At 38.9% G+C, this 23,272-nt stretch overlaps 1 protein-coding gene across 1 annotated transcript in view; it reads right to left on the bottom strand.

Annotated features, from left to right (window-relative positions):
- The window catches only part of TPRG1 (tumor protein p63 regulated 1), a 155,703-nt gene that overhangs the window by 7,774 nt on the left and 124,657 nt on the right, over positions 1–23,272 (bottom strand). Inside the window, exon 5 of the mRNA XM_066241635.1 lies at positions 11,106–11,259. Coding sequence (XP_066097732.1) covers positions 11,106–11,259 — 154 coding nt within the window. The remainder of the gene's footprint in view (positions 1–11,105; positions 11,260–23,272) is intronic.

Genomic DNA, 23,272 nt, shown 5'->3' on the forward strand with positions numbered 1-23,272 from the left:
AAAGTGCAGCATTGCTCATGTACAGTACTACTTCTGGTGACGTGGGACGCATGTGTCATGGCTCCAGAAGTGTGTCATATTACTTGTTACGCCTAGCAGTGACAAATATGGAACCAGACATTGACCATCTCATTAGCCAAAAGCAGGCCCATAGTTCCCATTGAAATACTGGTCAGTTTGTTGATTTAAACTTACTTGTTCTTTATTTTAAATATTGTATTTGTTCCTGTTTTGTTTTTTTTACTTTAAACTATGTGCAGTGCGCATAGGGATTTGCTCATAGTTTTTTTTATAGTCTGGCCCTCCAATGGTCTGAGGGACAGTGAACTGGCCCCTGTGTAAAATGTTTGGGGACCCCTGACCTAGACTATACTCCAGGCATGTTCTCTGTGAGTACAAGCAAGAATCCTGTTCTCAGGGAGCTGGTTCTTCCTCCTCCTCCTCCTCCTCCTCCTTCTTCTTTCTTATTCTCCTCCTTCTTCCTTCTCCTCCTCTTCCTTATTCCTCCTCCTCCTTCTCCTCCTTTTCCTTCTTCTTCTTCTTCCTCATTCCTTCTTTTCCTCCTCCTCCTCCTCCTCCTTTTTTAAGAGATGAGACTTTTTAAATTGCTTTTAGAGAGACAGGAGGGGGAGGTAAGGCATTCATTTTTTTGTTCCATTTTGTTGTGTACTCACTGGTTGCTTCCCATATGTGCCCTGACTTGGGGTTGAACCCACAATTTGGTCATTTTGGAATGATGCTCTAACTGACAGCTGACAGGCCAGGGCCTGGATCTTATATTTTAGTGGTACGAGACAAAAAGTAAAAGTGATTTTGACAGTAATATATTCTGGAAGTAAAATAAAGTGTAGTAAAGAAATAGCAATGTGACTGAGGGGAAGTTTACATATTATATTCAAGGCAAGTCATTCTCAGGAAGCAAAACTTGAACTGAGGTCCAAATAATAAAATAGAGGCAGCCATATGCAGAGGATATTCTAGGAAGAAAATGGCACTGTAAAGGCTGTGAGGTAGGGATGAGGTTAGTTTATTTAAGGAACACAGAAAGGGACCATAAGACTAGATTACAATAACCAAAAGAAAGAGGTAGGAGTACTAGGCATGAGGAATTTTGTGGGCCATATGAAGGACTTTGGATTGAAGTGATTTTAAGGACAAGTTTAAAGTTGCATGTTGTTTTTATTTTAGAAAAAAATAATCCTGGCTGCTATTTGGACAAGTTGCTGTTAGGGTCAAGAATAGAAACAGGAAGAAGAGTTTGGAGGGCACTTTCATAGTCCAGGCAAGAGATGATGATGGCTTAGACCAGATAGCAGTGGAGAACATGAGAACTGGTTGAATTGGGGATATTTTTTGAAGTAGAGCCACACAACTTGCTGGTATGATTAACTATAAGAGATGAAAATAACAAGAATCAAAGATGACATCTAAAGTTTTGGTCTGAGCAAAAAACCAAAACTTGGGCAGGTGGTGACATAATTACTGAGTTAGTAAAGCCTGTGGGAGTTGGGGTAGGAGGTGGAGAGATATAGTGATCAAGGTTTCTGTTTGAGATGTGTTTCTGAGGTGTCTAACCAATTTACAATACACAGGTAAAAAGTCTATGTCTATAGTTAAAAATTCCATATTAATTATAGATACAGGAGTTAGGAAAAATATTCATAAGTAAAGTTAATAGCTTAAACAAGATAAAGTACAGGATAGAGGTTATAAATTAACAAATATATATTTTGTTGGAAAATGTACTCAGCCCCAGGGACAATGCAAAGATTTAATAGGTAAACTGAAGGCTCAAAAGATCCAGATATTTGTCGAACAACAAGTAGCGAGCAAGCAGTTGAGCAAGGTCTTGGACTCAGCTCTCCTAACTTAAGTCTGAAAGTCCTCTCTCCTATAAAATACTGCTATGATTAACAGTAAAATTCTAATATTTAAGAAAGAATTTATGTTTCTTATTTTCTAAAAGTAGACAGAAAAAATCAGACTGAGTAATTTTTAAACCATATTTCTCAGAACATTGAATTCCCTCTCATAGTGGATGACAATGTAACTTATCATCAAACCAGGATTTTTTGTAAAGAGAGGAAGTGCTGTTATTAAGAATGCTGGGACAGCAGATTCCTGAGGGTTTGGGGAGAGGGTGTGGAAGGAAAGAAAGAAGCCAAGCAGGTAACTTGCTTTAGCCCCTGTGATCAAATCAAGTATATCTACTCTATTTTTATCAGTTTTATATACTTGAGGTCTAAGTAAAACTTCATTTTAAAAGGCTTTGCTTCTAAGGTATTTGGGAAACATAGGATAAAGCTTTTCTAGGAACCTCTGACTATTCCATTCACAGGATCTATAGTGCCCACATTTCTATTTGTCTTAACCAAGCTGAAATCCTAACTCGCCCACATGCCTTCCAATAGAAGGCAAAAGCTAGGTCTTATTCTATTACATTCCACTTATACCGTTATGTATATTATATATTTGTACATTACATGCTTATACATTCCCCTATACCACTTACATATATTTCATCCAGTTTTCTGAGAACAGGTGTGATTGTCTGTCTGTACAACTAAACCATGGTTTCTCTACCTTAAGGCCATTGCTATTTGGGACCAGAAAACTCTTTGCTGAAGGAGAGGATATTTCGTGAATTTTAGGAAGTTAAGAAGCATCCCTAGCTTCTACCCACCAGGTACCAATAACACCCCAGCTCAGGTATGACACCCAAAATTATCTCCACACATTGTCCAATGTCCCCTGGGGAAAAAAGTATTCCCTGTTGAGAACCACTGAACTAAAGAAAGTATAGCATGATGTAACATGAGTATGGAGATCAAACTGATCTGGTCTTAAGGAGCAAATATGGCAAACATTAACTATGTGAATTTTATACTTCCTCTGTGAGTTTTATAGTTCCTTTTTTATAAAATAAAGCTCCTAATAGGGTCAAACTCATAATTTGTAAGGATTAAACTAACTTAAATAAAAGTTGTTTGTTTGTTTTTTAACAGAGACAGAGAGAGAATCAGAGAGAGGGATAGACAGAGACAGACAGACAGGATCAGAGAGAGATGAGAAGCATCAATCATCGGTTTTTTGTTGCGACACTTAGTTGTTCATTGATTGCTTCCTCATATGTGCCTTGACCGTGGGCCTTCAGCAGACGGAGTAACCCCTTGCTCGAGCCAGTGACCTTGGGTCCAAGCTGGTGGGCTTTTGCTCAAACCAGATGAGCCCACATTCAAGCTGGTGACCTCAGGGTCTCAAACCTGGGTCCTTCCGCATCCCAGTTCGACGCTCTATCCACTGCGCCACTGCCTGGTCAGGCAATAAAAGGTTTTTATATAAGCTCTATGTGTGTGTGCACACATGTTTATGTATTTTAGGAAGTATTGGGGAAGTGAAATGTCATTAGTCTGAAAATTGGAATCACATTGCAAAGGCCATAAAGGTAGCCTGTTCCTAATAATCAATAAACATTGTCAATAAATCATTGACATTATCATCACCATCATCATAAAACTATGATTTCCTAATAGCCAAAGTACATACAGTTCACCTCAACCTTTCATTGTCAGCACCTTCTGGAGAGTCAAGATGCCTTTTCATAGATTAATATATGTTTATCAAATTACTGAATGCCTCCCTGGTCCTCATCATAAACTTCATGACAATCTTTGCAGCCTCAGAATCTAAGTGCTGAAAAGAAAAAGAGGATACTCTTCCATACTCAATAAACTTGGAATTTAATCATTAGAGTTAGAAGCGCTTTATTTCTAGTCATTTCTGTGAAGCTTCTGAAAGGAGGAGGGACCAGGAAGACAGAACAAGCAGTACATCGAAGGAGAGGTAGACAAAGGGCCAAGTCCCCAGGCCAGCTCTTGATGTTTAAAGCACCTGAAGTGAATCTGTGTGACAAGAATGCAGTGTCATCTGATATGAATGCCACCAGACACATACTTTCTCTAAAAGCTTTTATACATCCAACCCTGGTTCCTTCTTTTATTCCAGTTTCAAAAACAAGGGGTCAAATTTTAAGAACTCTGATTACACAGGTCCTGTATGTTGGTTAGGGTAAGGTACAGCAGTGTGTGTTTGTGTGTGTGTATATTGGGGAAGTGCAAAGTGTTGAATGTTTTTGACTTTACAACAATTATTTACCAGCTGAGTGACTGGGCACTTGGTTTGCTTTAGGTGCTGTCTGCCAGCAGTTCACTACTCAGAGTCTCAGTTTTCCTTATTACAACCATCACTTGCTTCCTGTTTACACTGGGGAAAAAGACCTGGTTTTATGCCTGCCCACCCACATTCCTCAGCTGAACAGGTTTTCCAAGCCTTCAGGCTATAAGTTTCAGTCTCCTTATGTAGAAAGTGAAGCATGCCGGGAAACAGAATACGTCCATCTAATACCCGACACTGGAAACCAGTTGGGAAGTTACACAGCTGGACAAAATGCTTATATCGTCTTTGCACATTTTACTTGGAATTATCTTTGTGGAGACACGTGACTATGGGTATGTCCAGGCATGCAGAAAGAAAAAGGAGGATGAGGCAGGAGCTTCTTTCCTACAAAAGAGAGGTTTCTACACATCTTAATTTGCATCTTCATCCTATCCCATTTCTTCACCTTTCCCAACACACCCATTCCCCCCCACACACACACACACACGCATACATATCACACATATACACACACTCATACTTTGAACTGGCAAAAATGTACTAATTTTTATCCAAGATTATTTCATATACCTTGCTAATTTGCAGTTTCTAACCATGCTTCTTTTACTTAAGTGTTTTTCCCTACCTTTTTAGGTACTTAAAGCATTCATTCATACCTTGAGATTCACATCAAATGTCATTTCACCTGTTAACTTTCGGATTTACCTGTTTCTTATTTTGGGCTCCCATAAAAATGTGTGACTCCATCTACAAACAGTCTTAGAACATTAAAATATAATTTAATTAACTTTTTTCTTTTTTACTTTCTCCCTTGCCAGTATAAATATTTGGAGGGCAAAATCTGTTTTTTTTCTTAGTGTTCCAAGCTACTAACACATTGCTGAGCATGTAATATTCAATGCCAGGTAGGTACTCAGTGAATAGTGGTTAGTCTGACCAGGTGGTGGTGCAGTGGAGAGAGCATTGGACTGGGACGCTGAGGAACCAGGTTCTAAACCACGAAGTCACCAGCTTGGGTGTGGGCTCATCCGGCTTCAGCATGGGTTCACCAGCTTGAGCATGGGGCCACTGCCTTAAATGTAAGATCATAGATATGCCTCATGGTCACCGGCTTGAAGCCCAACATAGCTGACTTTAGCCCAAGGTCATTGGCTTGAGCAAGGGGTCACTTACTCTGCTGGAGCCCCCCTCTCCGTCAAGGCATATATGAGAAAGCAATGAATGAACAACTAAGGTGCTGCAACAAAGAATTTATGCTTCTCATCTCTCTCCTTTCCTGTCTGTCTGTCCCCATTTGTCCCTCTCTCTGTCTCTCTCTCTCCGTCACACACACACACACACACACACACACACACACACAGATGAAGAAAAATAACAATATTGGTTAAATTGATGTGAAGGAAAATCAAAAGCCTAAGGATATAAAAGTTACATTTGATTGCTAAAACATTGATTCATTTTCATAATTCCCTTGAAGAAAAAGGTAAAGGTGCCAGAAAATAATTAAAAAGGTTAAAATACAAATCACTTCGATTTGGCTATAGAACTTGCATGATCCATTTGCTATTATTTACCAGCTCTGAGCTCTCACTAGTCACTCAGAGCAAGACTCTCCACACACTCCAAGAACCCAGCAAGGCAATAGTTAAAAGAAGGGAGGTACACTGCAAGCCACAAATGTTAAGTACATGAAACAGAAGAGGGTAATTTATCCTGGAGACAATGTATAATATCATATTATATTGAATCACATTAATAAATATAAATACACACAGAGTTCCTTTAAATTTAAAGGCATTTCTCTGCCTATTAGCAAATTGTTTTGGTGTAGAAAGAGAGCTATTTTATTGTAATACTGTACCTTAATCAACTCAAACCCTTGTTTTTAAAATGGAGGTAGCTATCTTGACCTCACAGGGTGTTTGTTTGTGAATTGCATTGAAAACATGCAAGCTGTAATTAATAAACTTAAAGTATAATTACATGATATTACATAAGATTATGTTCATATCTTGCAATAATATAATCAATGCCAAGAACTTTTCCTATGTTCACGACTGCTTTACATGAATAATGCAAAGTATGTGCAGACTGGAAATTGTTGGTAAGCCTCAGAGATAAGCAAGAATGTCTGGAAAGAGACCATCTGACCATATCTGCCAGATGTAGAAATGCTATAGTGAGATGAATTTTTAAAATCTATTTTGGAATAAATTTGATTGTGATTTTTAGAACAGTGAGACTAAAAAATAATAGGTTAGAATTTCAATGCAATTGTGTTCACTGTTCTTTCCTAGAGTAACTTCCTGACCAGTCAACCCCATGACTCAGCTTTGACCTGATGCTGTATAATCTGAAACCTCTGTCACTAGCTCAGCTTTCTCTCCTGAGCTTCAGACCTAGTTTCTAACTGCCTGACAACCAAAATCAACTCTACTCCACATTCCATGGACATTTCAAATTCATGAATTGATCTTCCAAACTAACTCTTCTTTTAGTTTTCCCCATTTAAATGAATAGACTCACCATCTACCTAACCAGAAACCATGTCATGAAATCTTCCTCTCCTTCACCTATTATATCCTGTCAGTTACCTTCTTCCATTGATTCTATATTCTGAATATTGCAAAATGTCATCATCTTCTCTCCATTCCCACTACTCCTAAGTTAGTTTAAACTTGCTTACTTTTATTTTTTTTTATTAAAAAGTATTAAAATATGGTGGGGACTATGTAAGATTATACTCCAGCAAAATCGAATTACTCTCAGTCCAAAACATTCCTTTTACCTTCACATTTCTCTGCTTCTCTTCATTTAATCCAAACTTCTTTTTTTATATATATTTTAAAAAATATTTTTATTCCTTTTAGACAGGAGAGAGAGAGAGAAAAAAAGAGAGAAAGAAGAGTGGAGGAGCAGGAAGCATCAACTTCCACATGTACCTTGACCGGGCAAGCCCAGGGTTGCGAACCGGCGACCTGAGTGTTCCAGGTCAATGCTTTATCCAGTGCACCACCACAGGCTAGGCAAGATCCAAACTTTTTTTTTTAAGTCATCAGTACTAACATAGAATTCTTTACATTTAATTTTTTTGTGTGTGTGATGGGGGGGGGGCAGATAGAGACAGACAAACAGGAAGGGAGAGAGATGAGAAGCATTAATTCTTCATTGTGGCTCCTTAGTTGTTTATTGATTCCTTTCTCATATGTGCCTTGACCAGGGGGCTGCAGTAGAGCAAGTGACCCCTTGTTCAAGCTAGCAACCTTGGGCTTCAAGCCAGTAACCATGGGGTCATGCCTATGATCCTATGCTCAAGCCAGAGACCCTGTGCTCAAGCTGGTAATCCCGCATTCAAGCCAAATAAACTCACGCTCAAGCTGGTGACCTCAGGATTTCAAACCTGGGTCCTCTGCATCCCAGTCCCATGCTCAATCTACTGTGCCACCACCTGGTCAGGCTAGAATTCTTTACATTTTAATATGCCTTCTCTAAAGTAATACATTTCACAAAGGGAAATGATTAACTCATTGATATCTGTATCCTTAACAATTGCGATAATTCCTGTGCTTTGTAGGTGTCAGAAAATAATTGTTGCTAATGAGATTCCAGGAACTGTAAGAGAAAAGTTTCTGAGTAAAAATAAATTTGGATTTCTTAATTTTTTACCTTTATTTTTTTAGCTTATTGATTTTAGAGAGACAGGAAGGTAGAGAGGAAGAGGGAGAGAGATTTATTGTTCCACTTACTTACGCATTCATTGATTGATTCTTGTATGTGCCCTGACCAGCAATCATGGCATATTGGGATAATGCTCTAACCAATTGAGCTACCTGGCCTGGGCAAATTTGAATTTTTTCAAATAATAAGTTGTTTCCTTATTCCCTTAGACTGTAAATAATTTGAAAATTTTGACTGCATGTAACTCAGCTCTACATGATTCCCTTTACTGTGCCATAATAGTTTTGTTAAATTAAATTGTTTCAGGTATTTGATCTAGTTATGCAATTTTCCCCATATTCTGCTACTTGTTCCTGTTTCATTCATATAGGAAATGGAAAAATTAGCGTATATTACCATTTTAACATCTTATGTTATGCCAAAAAATATTCATATAAAAGGTATTCTATATCCCCAGAATTATCTTTCTTCTTATTTATTCTTTTATGTTAATAGTACTGGGTCTTAACCAAAGCCACTTTTGGAAAGTGTCCTAAAAATAAATAATATTGTGACATAGAAACCAACAACAAAAGAAAAACTAAGACTCTAAGAACTGGATCAGAGTACTTATTATTTCACATCCCAGATGAAGATCACTTCTTTCTCTAGAGAGTTGGGACTTGGAGTGGTCTTTGAATTTAGAAATGGCTTGGCAAATAAGAAAGCTAGACTGTTGCCAGGAATTAAAAAAAAAAAGATAGAATAACTTAAGAAGCCTTAAAGATAACACACCTAACAGATCCATCCACGCACCCTGCTGTTCTTGCCTCTGTTCAACAAGAGCTATATGAATATCAAATTTCCCATTTAGCTTTGTCTAATAGGGAGGCTTCATGATATTTAATGTTCCAGTTCACTAATCACATTCATGGATATTTGGAAAATAATTATTCCAGCCTCCTTTTGATATTTTAGTTTTCATCTTCTTAAATTATTTGATTATATTTTTATATAACAGAATAAAACAACACACTAACAAGTATTAGAGTAATACAGTGGAATTTCTCTATAGTGATAGAACTTATTCTTTAATTCTTCACCCTAAATTTCTTCTAGCAAAGGACACTCAAAAAATAAGTATTTACTGCCCCAGTATGAGGAATAAGAGAAGACATGCCCTGGGAGTGGTGGATGTAATAACAATAGTTATTGTTGGTATTTATTTTGACTTACAATAAAATAAAGTTCTCTTAATATAAAAATATATATTATTTTAATGGCTAGAGCTAGATTCCCTTTAAAGGTGGAGAATGACTTTGGAAGGTTACATTATTAAGTTCTTGAGTTGGGACAGCAGGTGTTAAAAAAGAAACAGATAAACTACTTTGTGCTGCTAATAAGAAAAAATAAGACAGACTTTGGGGTGTGGCAAGAGGAGAGGAAAGAAGATTATGAAGCAATGTGTTAGAGTATTATTATTAATTAATAAAGTCTTTTAAAAACATTGAGATCTGGGCCCTGGCCGTTTGGCTCAGTGGTAGAGCGTCGGCCTGGCGTGCAAAAGTCCCGGGTTCGATTCCCGGCCAGGGCACACAGGAGAAGCGCCCATCTGCTTCTCCACCCCTCCCCTTCTCCTTCTTCTCTGTCTCTCTCTTCCCTTCCCACAGCCCAGGCTCCATTGGAGCAAAGATGGCCCGGGCGCTGGGGATGGCTCCTTGGCCTCTACCCCAGGCGCTAGAGTGGCTCTGGTCGCAACAGAGCGACGCCCCGGAGGGGCAGAGCATTGCCTACTGGTGGGCAGAGCGTTGCCCCCTGGTGGGCATGCCGGGTGGATCCTGGTCGGGCGCATGTGGGAGTCTGTCTGACTGTCCCTCCCCGTTTCCAGCTTCAAAAAATACAAAAAAAAGAAAAGAAAAGAAAAACATTGAGATCTGATATTCCATTTGAAGTTTGGGGCTTTATTATGATGTAAACTCCCACTCTGTCACCCCAAAGCCCTCAGTGAATTTACTTTTACATAAATGCTTGCTGTTCATACTGGTTTTCATTTTGTTTTGTTTTGTTGATTTTGGGTAATAAAAAATCAGGCTAGGAGATGATGTTGATTCTTGGGTTGATGTATTGTGAAACAGGATTATAGCAGAAAAAAACAGAAGCATTATCTATATAATTAACTAATTTAGTGCCTGCAATAGCATGAAGCCAGAGGTAAGCAAAGACCCTATCCAGCTTCTAATCACATATATTTTGTCTCAAATCCATTTTAGAATAAGGGACTTAACAATTTAAAATATTTGTTTATGCATATTTGTACATATACTTGCATGAACAAGTGTGTTTAAAATAATGCAAGAAATGTAATGTATGCCATCCAATCACAGAAAGCTTTAGATGTAGGTTGTCATGTTCTGAATTTATATCAAATGAAGAGTTGTGATATTTTGAAGTGAATGTCAGCTCATAAAGGTAAAGCATAGAAAGGGCAGCGAAGGCAAAAATTTCCAGGGCTATAAGTGTACTTGTAGATCTGGTTTTGTTGAAAATGTAAAGTTTGATTTGTCACAGCATGTATTACTCCAACAGTTTTACTTAGACTACTTGGAATATTCTAGTACTGCTTAAGTTTCCCTGGAGAAGAAGAAGGATAGTAAAAGAGACTCTCCCTGACACCAATAATTTTACAATCTACCTGGGGAGATGAGATTTAAAGACATAGACTACTGTTCATTGCTTTATGGTTTATAGAACATTTTTATACACCTTGGTCTCATTTTAGCCTTACAATGCTTATAAAGAGTTTGGGAGGAAGGTCAGTGTTCGTTATTTCCATTTAGAGATAGGACTACCAAGGCCTAGAGAGAACAGTGATTTAAATAAGGCCACTGAGCCTACTTCATATTTCACACTATTCCACACTCCTCTGAATAAAATAATTAGAATTTAATTATATATAGAAAATTATTTTACCCTGTGGGTAATAAACACAGTCTGACAAATGCAAGTATTATAATTTTAAAACAATATTACACTACAATGTTTTTGCTAAAAATTAGCAAGGAGGAAGCAGTATGGTATGGTTAATATAAATATTATTTTTTTATATAAAACAGCTTCATTGTTTACTAAAAAACCTTATATAAACCTATTTGAGTTTTTACCTATATAAACCCTAGTTTGTAACATCACTTTTTAAAACTGTACAGGTTTTAGAAGCACAAAACTTTACCAACAAAGCTAATCCAAGAGTGAATTCCAAACTGCTTTCTTACCTTGCATATTTTAAGGAACTTCTCACTGGTGTTTCTCATAGGATGCTCAGTGAAGGTAGCATAAGGCACCTCAGTGGACCATGGGTTCCAACGAGACAATAGAGACTGCTGCTCCGGACTTCCCCAGTAGATCCTAAGACCTTCTCCTTGTCTCCTATAATAAAGAAATTTTCTTTTAGATTAGCCATTTACATTAGATTAAAACTAAAAGGAAAAGGTAGGAAAGGAATGTGATATCTCAGTAAGCTTTCATACTGTTGTTAAAATAAGAGGCTTAACTATAGACTAGTTGAATTGTTCCAGAAAATTTGGAAGAAGAAAAGAATGAATTTGTTTTCAAACATGATGGGTTCAAAGTGTGGTTGAGAATTCGATGTGAAACTGCTTAGTTGGGCCCTGACAGGTTGGCTCAGTGGTAGAGCATCAGCCTGGTGTGTAGGAGTCCCAGGTTCGATTCCCGGCCAGGGCACACAGAAGAAGCATCCATCTGCTTCTCCACCCCTCCCCCTCTCCTTCCTCTCTGTCTCTCTCTTCCCCTCCTGTAGCCAAGGCTCCACTGGAGCAAAGTTTGCCGGGGTGCTGAGGATGGCTCTGTGGCCTCTGCCTCAGGCACTAGAATGGCTCTGATTGCTGCAGAGCGATGCCCCAAGATGGGAGGATCGCCCCTTGGTGGGCGTGCCAGGTGGATCCCGGTCAGGCGCATGCGGGAGTCTGTCTGACTGCCTCCCCGTTTCCAGCTTCGGAAAAAATACAAAAAAAAAAAAGAAAGAAACTGCTTAGTTGGAAATGTGATTTTGGTGGTCAGGACAGATGCCAGGGCTGGACATTGAGCACTGACCTCATGAGAACATTCTGATTATACGAGTTAAAAGAGAAAGGGAGAAGGAAGAATCTAGGTGGTAGGATAAGAACTGAAACAGTTAAGGCAGGAGATGGATTAAAAAAAACTCAAAAAATAAAACAAGAACAACAAAAAACCATGAAATAGTGGTGATGACAGTGGTTTCCACACAGCTGTAAATATAAACAAGAGTAAAAAATAAACTTGGGACTTCCCAAATAAGAAGATATAGAGATTAAAAAGGATAATGACCAATTTAAAATGTCTTGTGACCTCAACTTCTATATCTTACTATTCTCTGTTCTATTCACACATTCCATTCAGCAACAAAGATGTCAAAGCTTGTAGGGAAACTATCTCTGCCCTTTTCTACTAAATTCACTGTCTTGAACAACAGTATGCAAGAGGCAGCCAATCTCTGGAATAGCCAACACCTGATTATCTGGTAAACCCAAGTGCAGAGCAAGAGAAAGTATTTTGGGAATGATGGGAAGGAATTCGTGCCAGGGGAGTGTGGCCACATTGAATAATAAAATTATAATGTATGTAGCCTCTTCTTTTGCATGTGCCCATCAGAATGTATGGTTTGTGGTTTTAGATATTTCTGATTGCAAAGAGATCCCTGGAGTTTAAACCAAGCTCAGGAGCTTTGCATTCAACAAGCTTTAAAACTAAGTTGCCTGTAATTCTAAACAGCCCCATAGAACATCACAGAGGTCTTGTTTCTTCTAGAAATTAAATCCTGGGATCTAGACTAAAAAACTGGAGCTTAATTGTGGTCCCTTCACAAAGCTGTGACTTCCTGTATTAAGAAAGGATTCCTTTGGGAATGCTATTGTGGTTTTGAATGTTTATCCATATAGAGATGTGTATAAACCCAATCTCACACATAAGCATATTAACACCCCTCTTTCAATTGGCTGGTCTCTGAGCTGCTTCTTACAAAAGCAAAGTAAGAAAAGCCTGGCACATTCTGCTGCCTAGTTTTTAGACTTTTGATGATTGTATTTGAAAGCTGACACCCAACTTTTTTTGTACTTAATCCTTTGCCCAGGAAGAAAAGCAAAATAAAGAAAAAGAAAAAAAGAAGAAGAGAAAAAAAGAAAAACATTGTACATACCTCTAAAGTTCCCTCTAACTAACTATTTACCTTCTCAGCTGCAATACTGACATTTATCATCCCCTCTGTGCTTTCCTTAATTTATTTTTTCCTGGCCTGGTAATAAGCCCAAAGCTCAGTGAATATTCTATGTATGCTGGTTAATGGAACATTCTGGCTTGGTTCCATTAAAACAACTTTCACAATGGAATTATTTACTGCTTCATATGTCATACCGGGTGCAATTTAGCTTTTATCCAAAGGGTATGAAAATCTGCCAAGATAGCTTATCTAATAAGTATACTTTATATATGTTCACCTTAGGATAACCCCAAATGAAGTTTAAGCATGAAATTCAAGAGGGACTCTGTTTCTAAATAGACAGTCAATTTGAGTATGGCAGTGATCTTTCTCAGAGATGCACTATATACTTCTGAATATACAAGTTTAGCCAACCTTCTCTCCTGAGGTCCAGAGATGACGGATGGAAAGATAAATCTGGTAGTAAATATTCTCTCCAAAGGTAAAACTATGGTGGTACTTCTCAAAAAAGCCGTTAGAACCAGAGATGATAGACGAAAATCTATCATCTTTTGTCAAATGTCACTAGGGCAATTGTGAAGAATATAAATACCTTCATGATCAACTGTTTTATTAAAGAGTTCTTGTGCTTATCACGAGAGAAATCCTGTGAGATAGAGTAAAAATGCAGTGAACAAGGTGTCAGGTAGTCCAGGGTTAGAGTCTTGGTTTTGAAACTTAATGCTGTGTGACCATAGGCAAATATTTTTTTCTGAATCTCAGTCTCCCCATATGTTCTTTAGAGTAACTTCATATGGTGACATTCCATGACCTCACTAACTAACTCTTTGCAAATGGTGTAGACAGTTATGGTCATGATGCTACTAGCATTCACAGGGTCAAGGAGAAAAGATTCATTAGAAGTCTCTAAGTTATGGCTCCTTTAATTTAGGGGCAGTAAATTATTCCTCTTCCCCTAACACAGTGGTCAGCAAACCACGGCTCATGAGCCACATGCGGCTCAATCAGATTGAGGACATTTTTAGCAAAGGCCAGCTTAGGAGTACCCTAATTAAGTTAATAACAATGTACCTACCTATATAGTTTAAGTTTTTAAAAATTGGCTCTCAAAAGAAATTTCAATCATTGTACTGTTAATATTTAGCTCTGATGACTAATGAGTTTGCCAACCACTGTCCTAACAGAACACATCCTCTGCTACAAAGACTAGACCAAGTATTGTCCCACCACTTCTAGGGAACTTTAGCTCTCACTGCATCATTTCACAAACATATAAAAGCACAATCAGCCAGTATGAAGGAATAATAGTTTAAGACTACTATAAAATGTCAGAGCTGGAAAGGCTCTTAGAAGCTGTAACCTAGTGTCTTTTTTCTGGGGATGGGAAAATTAAAACTCAGGCAGGACCAGAACTTTCCCAGAGCATAACTAACATAGAGTGTATGTGAGTTTTCCTAAAACTTCATCTAAGAGTATTTTCACCATTCTGGGCTATTGTTACAAAACACATTCCAAGTTAAGGTCCTGCCATTACACAACACAACCTAATTTCCAATTAGACACAGAGTTAAAAGAATTGCCCTAAGGAATCTGCCATCTTTTGTGGGCAAAATGCCTGCTCAGGAATTCTAGCTAAAGGTCAGAGAGAAAATCTCTGTCTCAAGTGAAACTGTGGGTTTTTATATATATTCAATGTTAGCAATTCTGAGATTGTAGGAAAATAAAATAACATATTACTGGATATGGGAGGGGATTATAAAAACATTGTGTCATCAGGGTAAGAAGACTGGGTCTTTCTCACTGAATTGCAACGGTCAAGTTTTCAAAGTGGAGGTACAATTCAAGTAAAGAATGGCAACATCAAATCTTTAAACATGGAAAGATTTTGTAGTTTTCTTTCTAAAATTATACCCTGCGAATAAACTATGGCTTTCACTAGCTCTTATCTTTGAGCATTTTGCACCAGCTTTCTGATCTTTATGTAGCAACAACTTCATAAGAAACAAGAGGGTAACAGATGAGAAAATGTCTTAAATGTTGGAAGGCACTAAAGGCACTATCCAACTGGCAAATATTGAATGCTAGTATGTACTATAATGCTTATTGTGTACTATTAGAGACTTCATATTTTTAAATTTTATTTTACCCTCATATGATTTTTTTAAAACTTCTTTGGCAGAAGTTAACAGGAAATAAGATAAAGGACTTGACCAATCTCACCAGATCACCAAGTCAAGAACTATTATGGAGTAGAATAAAAAGCCAGAAGAGAAACAGCATTATCCCTGTGATATTGGTCCAAAGTCCACATATGCAGTACTTCAAAAAGTTAAAACTCAAAACATCAGAATTTGGAGTAAGGAAAGGTTTATTGATCAAGAAGATACTGACCAAGAAGATAGGAGACTTTGAGATGCTTCAAATCCATCTGTACAGAGTTTAGGCTCCTTTTATATCAAGGGGAGGGGCACTTAGAAGAGGCAACAGGTCAACCAGGACTGCAGATATCTGGGCACCAGCAGGGGTTCAAGAAAAATTGTGCTTAGTCTGTTGACCATAGTTGTGGTGAGTCTAGTTAGGATATGCCTTCAAATCTTTGATAAACAATACATACTTCCCTTATCTCTTCAAGAGAGGCACTTTCTGGTAAGGGATTATTTTTGTAAAACTCAAACTGCAAACAGAATTCCTCCAATGATTAGCATGTCTATATGCAAGAAGTTATTTACCTGAAGGCCATGGGAACAAAGCAGGCTTGAACAAGGTGGAGTCAGAGAAATTGAGCATTTCACTATGTTATAAATATAATTTATTTTGTTCCCACTTTTTATCCTCAAGAAAACCAGCTGTATCTGGCCTTTTTTCCTACTTCTTACTCTTCACTTTTGCTGAATATCAAAACCTCACGGAACAGTACAGAAGTTAGAGGAAGAGGTTCATAAGGACATATGAGAACTTGATACGAAAAGGGGTTTATAATAGAGATTTTTAAGATCCTAGACTGTCTGAGGTAGAAGGCCCCATAGAGTTATATATCTAGTGTTGGGCAGATAAAATATATTATGCTCACTTTGTAAAAGATAACGCTGCCCACGTGGAGGTGCCCAGGTGATATTAATGTGTGTTGGGGGCAGGCAGAATCGTTGTAGCCTGGGGCTTGGTTTTGGGATTAAGCCTTTCCCACCCTTTTTGATGTGGGGCGGTACAATCCAATCATGCCTCAGAGAAGTGACTTTGTATTAGAGACTTCCCTATTTTGCATATTGGATAAGGTTTTGAATCTACACTATAAAATGGGGGCAGAACGGGAGCTTGCTCTCTTGGTTCCTGGGATGATTAGCATGAGAGAGCAGAGGGAGCAGAGTAGAGAGCAGAAAGAGGCCATGTGGCCACAAGAAGCAGCCAAGATGGTGGAGTGCTGAGTGAGATGCCAATTTGTGCAGAGTTTGTATCTGGGATAAGGAAGGAGATGGGGAACTGAGGAGAGTAAGGCTGGTGAGCTAGAAACCTTTGATTCTAGGAAACTCGGATAAGTCAGTGGCTTTGTGAGCACTGAATGTGAGTGGGTTTTGGAGCTCAGTGTATGTTTTTACTTGCCCGCCGGGTGCAAGTTAGAATTAAAAATGATGGCCCACCAGTTTGTGGCTCCGTTGTTTCTTTACCGACTGTCCGAATCCATTGTGAACCTGCATGAACCGGGCTGCTGTGATAGTGGCCCTGGCTTCTGGCTTTACATCTAGTTCTTTTACTTTTTAGAAATATAAACTGAAGACCAGAATTTTCACAGATCAGTTCTTACTTTTGTCATGTTAATTACATATTTTACTCAGTGACTCAAACTCAGAATTCTACTGAAATACAATTGGCAGGGTGGAAGGCCTAAGCAATTATAACTTTAAACCATCAAAACATCCCAAAAGACAACTTGCCTTGTACACTAAAAAGAAGCTAAGGCATGTTAAAGAGATGAGGTTTACACAGAAGAAACTATCATAGAAGTGCCAAAGAATGAATAAATGCAGTTAACACAGAAAGGAGCTCGAAATTGAACAGAAGTAAGACTTTCTTCAACAGCAAGCCTTGTAAGACAAAAAATTATTTCTATCAGGAAACTCTCCCCTCTTTGAAGTCATTTTTAACTGAACTAAAAAAATATACCAACCAGTCACCAGTCTGGGCTAATTCACTCATTCCATACATTCTTCTTTCTTTGGAGAGAAACCACACATCCTCTTTTATAGCACAATATAGCCCACTTCCTCTCCTTTGACTTTCCATTCCCTGCTCACTCTGGCCTTCACAGATGCTGCGCTGTTGCATTAAACTACCTGTTAGAAGAACTGAATGAAGATGCCAGGCTCCCCGGAAGGAGAAATGGCAGCTTTCATTATTACCTCCGTCAGCTGCCCCTTTTTTTCTACACATCTCAAATCTCAAAGCTCCACCACAGAATTAAAAACATAGCTCAAGGCACCAAAGCAAGATTTATGAGGAAGCACAGACATTAACTCTTGCTCTAAATGCAGGGCGTGTGCTTGTAAGTATGGGTGAACAAATAGAGGGAAGTGGTGGGGGAAGAGGTTGGGCAGCAGAGGGGAGACAGCAGTTCAGAACAACACAGTATATTTTCTTAATGTCTCCTTTCAGCCTGTATTGTTGAAAGGCGGGCCTTCTAGGCCCATGAAATGTTAGTCTCTTGCTTATTTAATCTGCACAAAAGGGGGGACTGAGTTGGCACCCTGGAGGGTATTCAATGCTCCTTTGCTCATTGAATGACCTCAGACGAAATATTTTCCATGACAAGAACCCAAAAGACGCTGGCACAGAGTCAGACAATAAGATTTGCAGAATGTGTTTACATTCTCTCCATGTCCCCAGGCTGTTCTAAACCCATCGGCAGGTGCTGCCTTTATCTGCTCTCTTTGCTCACCTGGCTCCCTCCCAGAAGTTTCCAGGGCCTTGGGCTCAGTGTGATTAACTGTTTACTGACATGGGTAACCAAAATAGTCTATGGGTTATATTACTTGAGGGAGAGGTAAGTGATAAAGTAAAGCTCGATTAGCTTTACTAAATTAGTGTTCATTAAAGAGAGATTCAAGGGTATTCAGTGCCCTGGTAAGAATCTTGGGTAGCGATTAGGAACCCTGAGTTCAAAGGCTAGATCTGCCACTAACTTGATGGATAATTTGAACCATTTATTTCTCTCTGGGCTCCAGGGGTCCATCAGTAAAACCAGGTTGTTAAACTAGATCACCATTAAGGTCCTCCTCTGCCTCAGTAAATTAATATCTGGGCTAAAAGACCAAAATAATTTTTATTTTACTGGTTATATCTAAAACCTTTGGATAACTTAATGAATATGAGAAATTCTCAGAGGGCTGCTCACCTGATCATTCTTCTAGAAGAAACAATTTTAAACTGCAGAAAAAAAATGACCTATGGTCAAGTCAAAAGCAAAACGCAGAGCAAGTGAGGGTCAATAATTACAAAATGGGTTTAAAAAAAGGGTATGGAATCACCCAACCTAAAACAGATGTTTATCTACTTAGAAAGTTCAGATGTGCCTGCCTTATAAGCAGCAAGAGTTAGGATTGAGATGAAGACTAAGACCCAAACCAAGAGTACAACCTAAAGTTTTGTGACTCTGTTAGAATGTGTGTGCTTGTGCGTGCGCGCACACACACACACACAGCAAATACTTAGACTAAAATAAGCATGTGCTCTTATACTGCTTGGTACATAATATAGTAAACAGTTAAATTCTTCTTTAATGACAATGAATGAATGAGTGAATTCACAGATCAAGGTAGGATGCCTGTGAGATTGGATGCCATATTATTCCATTATTAGAAACATGTTATGGTAGTAAGATCCCTAAACTGGAAGTTCAGAAACAAAATTCAAATCTAATCCTAGCACTGATACTAACTTTTTGTGTAGTTTAGAGCTGGTTACAACATCTCTAGGTCTTCATTTCCTTTAGTTATGGTCTAAATGTTTGTGTACCCCTACATTTTATATGTTGAAATCATGATGCCCAAGATGATTCAATTAGGAAGTAGAGCCTTTGGGAGGTAATTAGGTCATAAGGGTAGAGGCCTCATAATGAAATTACTGCAGTTATAGAAGAGACTCTATAGCCTGACCAGGTGGTTGTGCAGCAGATAGAATGTCAACCTGGAAGTAATGGAGGCATTGGATTATATATTCTCTAGAGGATACTCCAACTAGGCACAAATCTTACACTTATGACTTATCAGAGCCAAGGATTACTTACCTTTGTGTGTTTTATTTAAGTAACATACAGGAATATTTTATTTTCTAGAATGAATCATTTAAATGGAAGTCATTCTAAAACTTATAAACTTATTTTCTTAACTAGATCATATTGAAAAATAACTAATTATGTTATAGCTTAACAAAAATAACCACAGCCCTGGCCGGTTAACTCAGTGGTAGAGCATTGGCCCAGCGTGTGGAAGTCCTGGGTTCAATTCCTGGCCAGGGCACACAGGAGAAGTGCCCATCTGCTTCTCCACCCCTCCCCCTCTCCTTTCTCTTTATTTCTCTCTTCCTCTCCTGCAGTCAAGGCTCTACTGGAGTAAAGTTGGCCTGGGTGCTGAGGATGGCTCCATGGCCTTCGCCTCAGGTACTAGGATGGCTCTGGTTGCAACGGAGCAAGGCTCCAGATGGGCAGAGCATCGCCCCCTAGTGGGAGTGCCAGGTGGATCCTGGTCGGGCACATGCAGGAGTCTGTCTCTGCCTCAACACTTCTCACTTCAGAAAAAATACAATAAATAAAAGAATAAATAACCACAAACTCCAGATTTTAAGACCTTTCAGGGGTTTATTGTTACTCATTTATATCCAACCTCCTCAACTCCTTAATTTTACTGATACAGAGACTGAAATCTGGAAAGTTATTTAGATTAATACTCAAACCCCCCATAATATTTTTTTATACTCCAATGCCTTCTTTTATGAAAATTACCTATTGTATATGAAGAGTAGGGCTATTTACCCAGGCTCTGAAAGATTCTTGACTGCTAATTTTATTAGTTTATACATCAGCTATCTCTTCCTTCACCACCACTCTGTCATTTCTTACTACTATCAATGTTCCATTATAATACTCTAGTAGCTGTTCTCTCTCTCTCTCCTTTTTTAATTTCTAGTGAGAGACTAGGAATGCATTACTCTTGGCATCATATGAAAATGATTAAACAACAAAAAAAGAATCTCTTTTTCATGCCCTTTTCTGTAAGGAAAATGTATCCATTTTATAGCAAAAGCTCTGGTTTCACAGATGCCATTTAAATGAAGAGGTAATCCAATGAGGTTGATAGTATACAATTTTTATTTAATTTTTCCTTTTTTTTTTTTTTTTTTTTTCTGAAGCTGGAAATGGGGAGAGACAGTCAGACAGACTCCCGCATGTGCCCAACCGGGATCCACCCGGCATGCCCACCAAGGGGCGATGCTCTGCCCACCAGGGGGTGATGCTCTGCCCCTCCGGGGTGCTGCTCTGTTGCAACCAGAGCCACTCTAGAGCCTGGGGCAGAGGCCAAGGAGCCATCCCCAGTGCCCGGGCCATCTTTTTGTTCCAATGGAGCCTTGGCTGCGGGAAGGGAAGAGAGAGACAGAGAGAAAGGAGACGGGGAGGGGTGGAGAAGTAGATGGGCACTTCTCCTGTGTGCCCTGGCCGGGAATTGAACCCAGGACTTCTGCACACCAGGCCGATGCTCTACCACTGAGCCAACTGGCCAGGGCCCTACTTTTTATTTTTTAACTTTTATTATTTTTTTTAAAGAAAGGAAAATGGCTACATGTGGATGTATTTGTCCGGAAGCTTGACTACTCAACACTCTCCTACAAGATGACCTTGAGAACTTGTTTGGAGATTCTAGCAGGGGAGCATAGCTACTCATATACCCTTGACCAAGGATGAGTCTGTCCTCTAGCAGAAAATGTCATCTTCTTTGACAGAGCATATGGCTCCTGGAGGATCGTACTTGGAGTGGTGAGGGAGAGAGGGGACACCCACTTAACCAGTCAGATAAGAGAAATCAATCCTGACAATCAGTAGGGTGACAGATATTGCAGCCAGATCACCCTCACATCTGACAGTAAATAATTTTTAGATAAAAGAGAAGAAACTATATGGTTCTTTTAGTTTGGGGCATCTAAAGGTCCATTTGGCACTACACCTGTCAAAATGAAACAAACTGATCCCAAGGTTAAAACGATAGTCTTCTTTCCACTGATGGGGATGATATAAAATTCTCTCATACTCTTGTCATAGTCTGGTAGACTGGTATTGTCAAATTCTATACAAGGAGCCTCATACTCTCATCCCCCTTCACACCTTTTTAGCGGATAACTCACACAATGTAACAATTGCTCTGAGTAGCAACATTATCAGCAAATCCTTGCTAGCATTCCTTCATGAATTCCAGAGAAATTTCTCTGAATAAAATTGTAATGAGAACTCAGAGACCGGAACAATTCTTTACAGTTAAAGGTATCAAAGAAAGCTGCATTCATTCATTACATAACTACCGATCTTCAACCTCATACCAAGTAACTTGCATTGAAGAAACAGGAAATCATGAGAACAAAGACCAGTTGAAGACAGGGGTAGGAGGAGAAAATTCAATGTACGTGCCATAATTTATATTATTATGATGATCTTATTTATCCTCAGCTGGGCTGCATGTGAGATGGTAGGGTGGAGGGAGATAGGTCAGAAGAAAGTTACAGAACTTTGTGGGGGTTGGGATTGGTTGTACAGGAGACTAAAAGGTCTAGAACAGCCTACTCCTAACATAGAAGCTAATGAGAAGCCTCAAGGAAATCAGTGGAGAGCGGTTTAATTAGCTAAAAAAAATTGTCTCTGATTACTATACTCAAAACTACAGAAGGAAAGGGAACTATGTGTAGAGGTAGGTGGGACATATGGCTAAGCCAGATGACCTCTTGGTCTCCAGAACACAAATGGGGCTGAGTCTTGACCACGTGTGGGCTTCCTACTGGGTGTCATTAAGAAGCTTAGAAGCAAATAAACAAAAAAAAAAGGATAAAATAAAATGTTGGGTGGCTGTGGTATCAATAGCAGAAGAGAGGAGAAGGAGAAACTTTAAATGGAATATACACCTAACTTTCAACTGATTCGAACAGTAGCTGCTATTTAACTAAATTACCAGGCTTCCTAATCTTAATGGCATTTCAGTTTTCTCTTCTGTTAAATAAAATTAGCAATGCTGTCTTAAAAATATACTAAAAGGGTTAAGTAAAATTAAAAATGTGAAGTCGCTAAGTGTCTGATAAATAGTAGGCACTCTATATTTGCTAGTTAGACAGTGCCTTACAACACACAAAACAATTTCTCATCCATTATCCCACTGTTCTTCATGAAATTGTTTCCATAAAAATCAGAAAGGCAGTATGTAATTCCCAGAGACACAGAACTAGTGAAAGCCAGATACTTCTGATCCAGAGCTAGGGCTCTGACCTAGGCCTCCTAGTCCAAAGTCCTGGGATCCATTCAAAGATATGAATGTTGAGATCTGAGGGTTGGTTAACAAACAGGACACTTAGTGGCATTGCTGGTGGAGATTGTCCATACCTAGCAGTACTCCAAGTAGAGGTTTGGTGCAGAACTGAGCCTGCAGTGATAACAGAGAAAGGAGAGCTTGAGAGCCTATCTAGGCCAGCGCCAGCTCTTCCCCTTACAAATATCAAAGAAAATCTGGCATCAGGAAACAGTAGTCTTGAGAAAAACAGGATTAAGCCTGCTACCCCCTTTCCAGTTTATTTATACTTAGACTTGCACTAAACCTGTGTGGAAATATAAAAGGATTGGAAAAGATGGAAAGAAATACATTAGGATATTAATACTACTGATACAATGGGATTATTTTTATTGTTTTAAAAAGTCTTACTTTCTGTAATGAACATATACTAGTGTACATAGAAATAGATGTGGTCCTGGCTGGTTGGTTCAGTGGATACCGTGTTGGCCCAGCGTGTGGAAGTTTCAAATTCTATGCCCAGTCAGGGCACACATGTGAAGTAACCATCTACTTCCTTTCTCCTCCCTCTCCCCTTTCTCTCTCCCCCTTCCCCTCTTGCAGCCAGTGGCTCTATTGGCTCAGGTGTCAGCTCCGGGAACTGAGAATAGCTTGG

This window comes from Saccopteryx bilineata, chromosome 8 (assembly GCF_036850765.1).
Source record: "Saccopteryx bilineata isolate mSacBil1 chromosome 8, mSacBil1_pri_phased_curated, whole genome shotgun sequence".
NCBI classification, from domain to species: Eukaryota; Metazoa; Chordata; class Mammalia; order Chiroptera; family Emballonuridae; genus Saccopteryx; species Saccopteryx bilineata.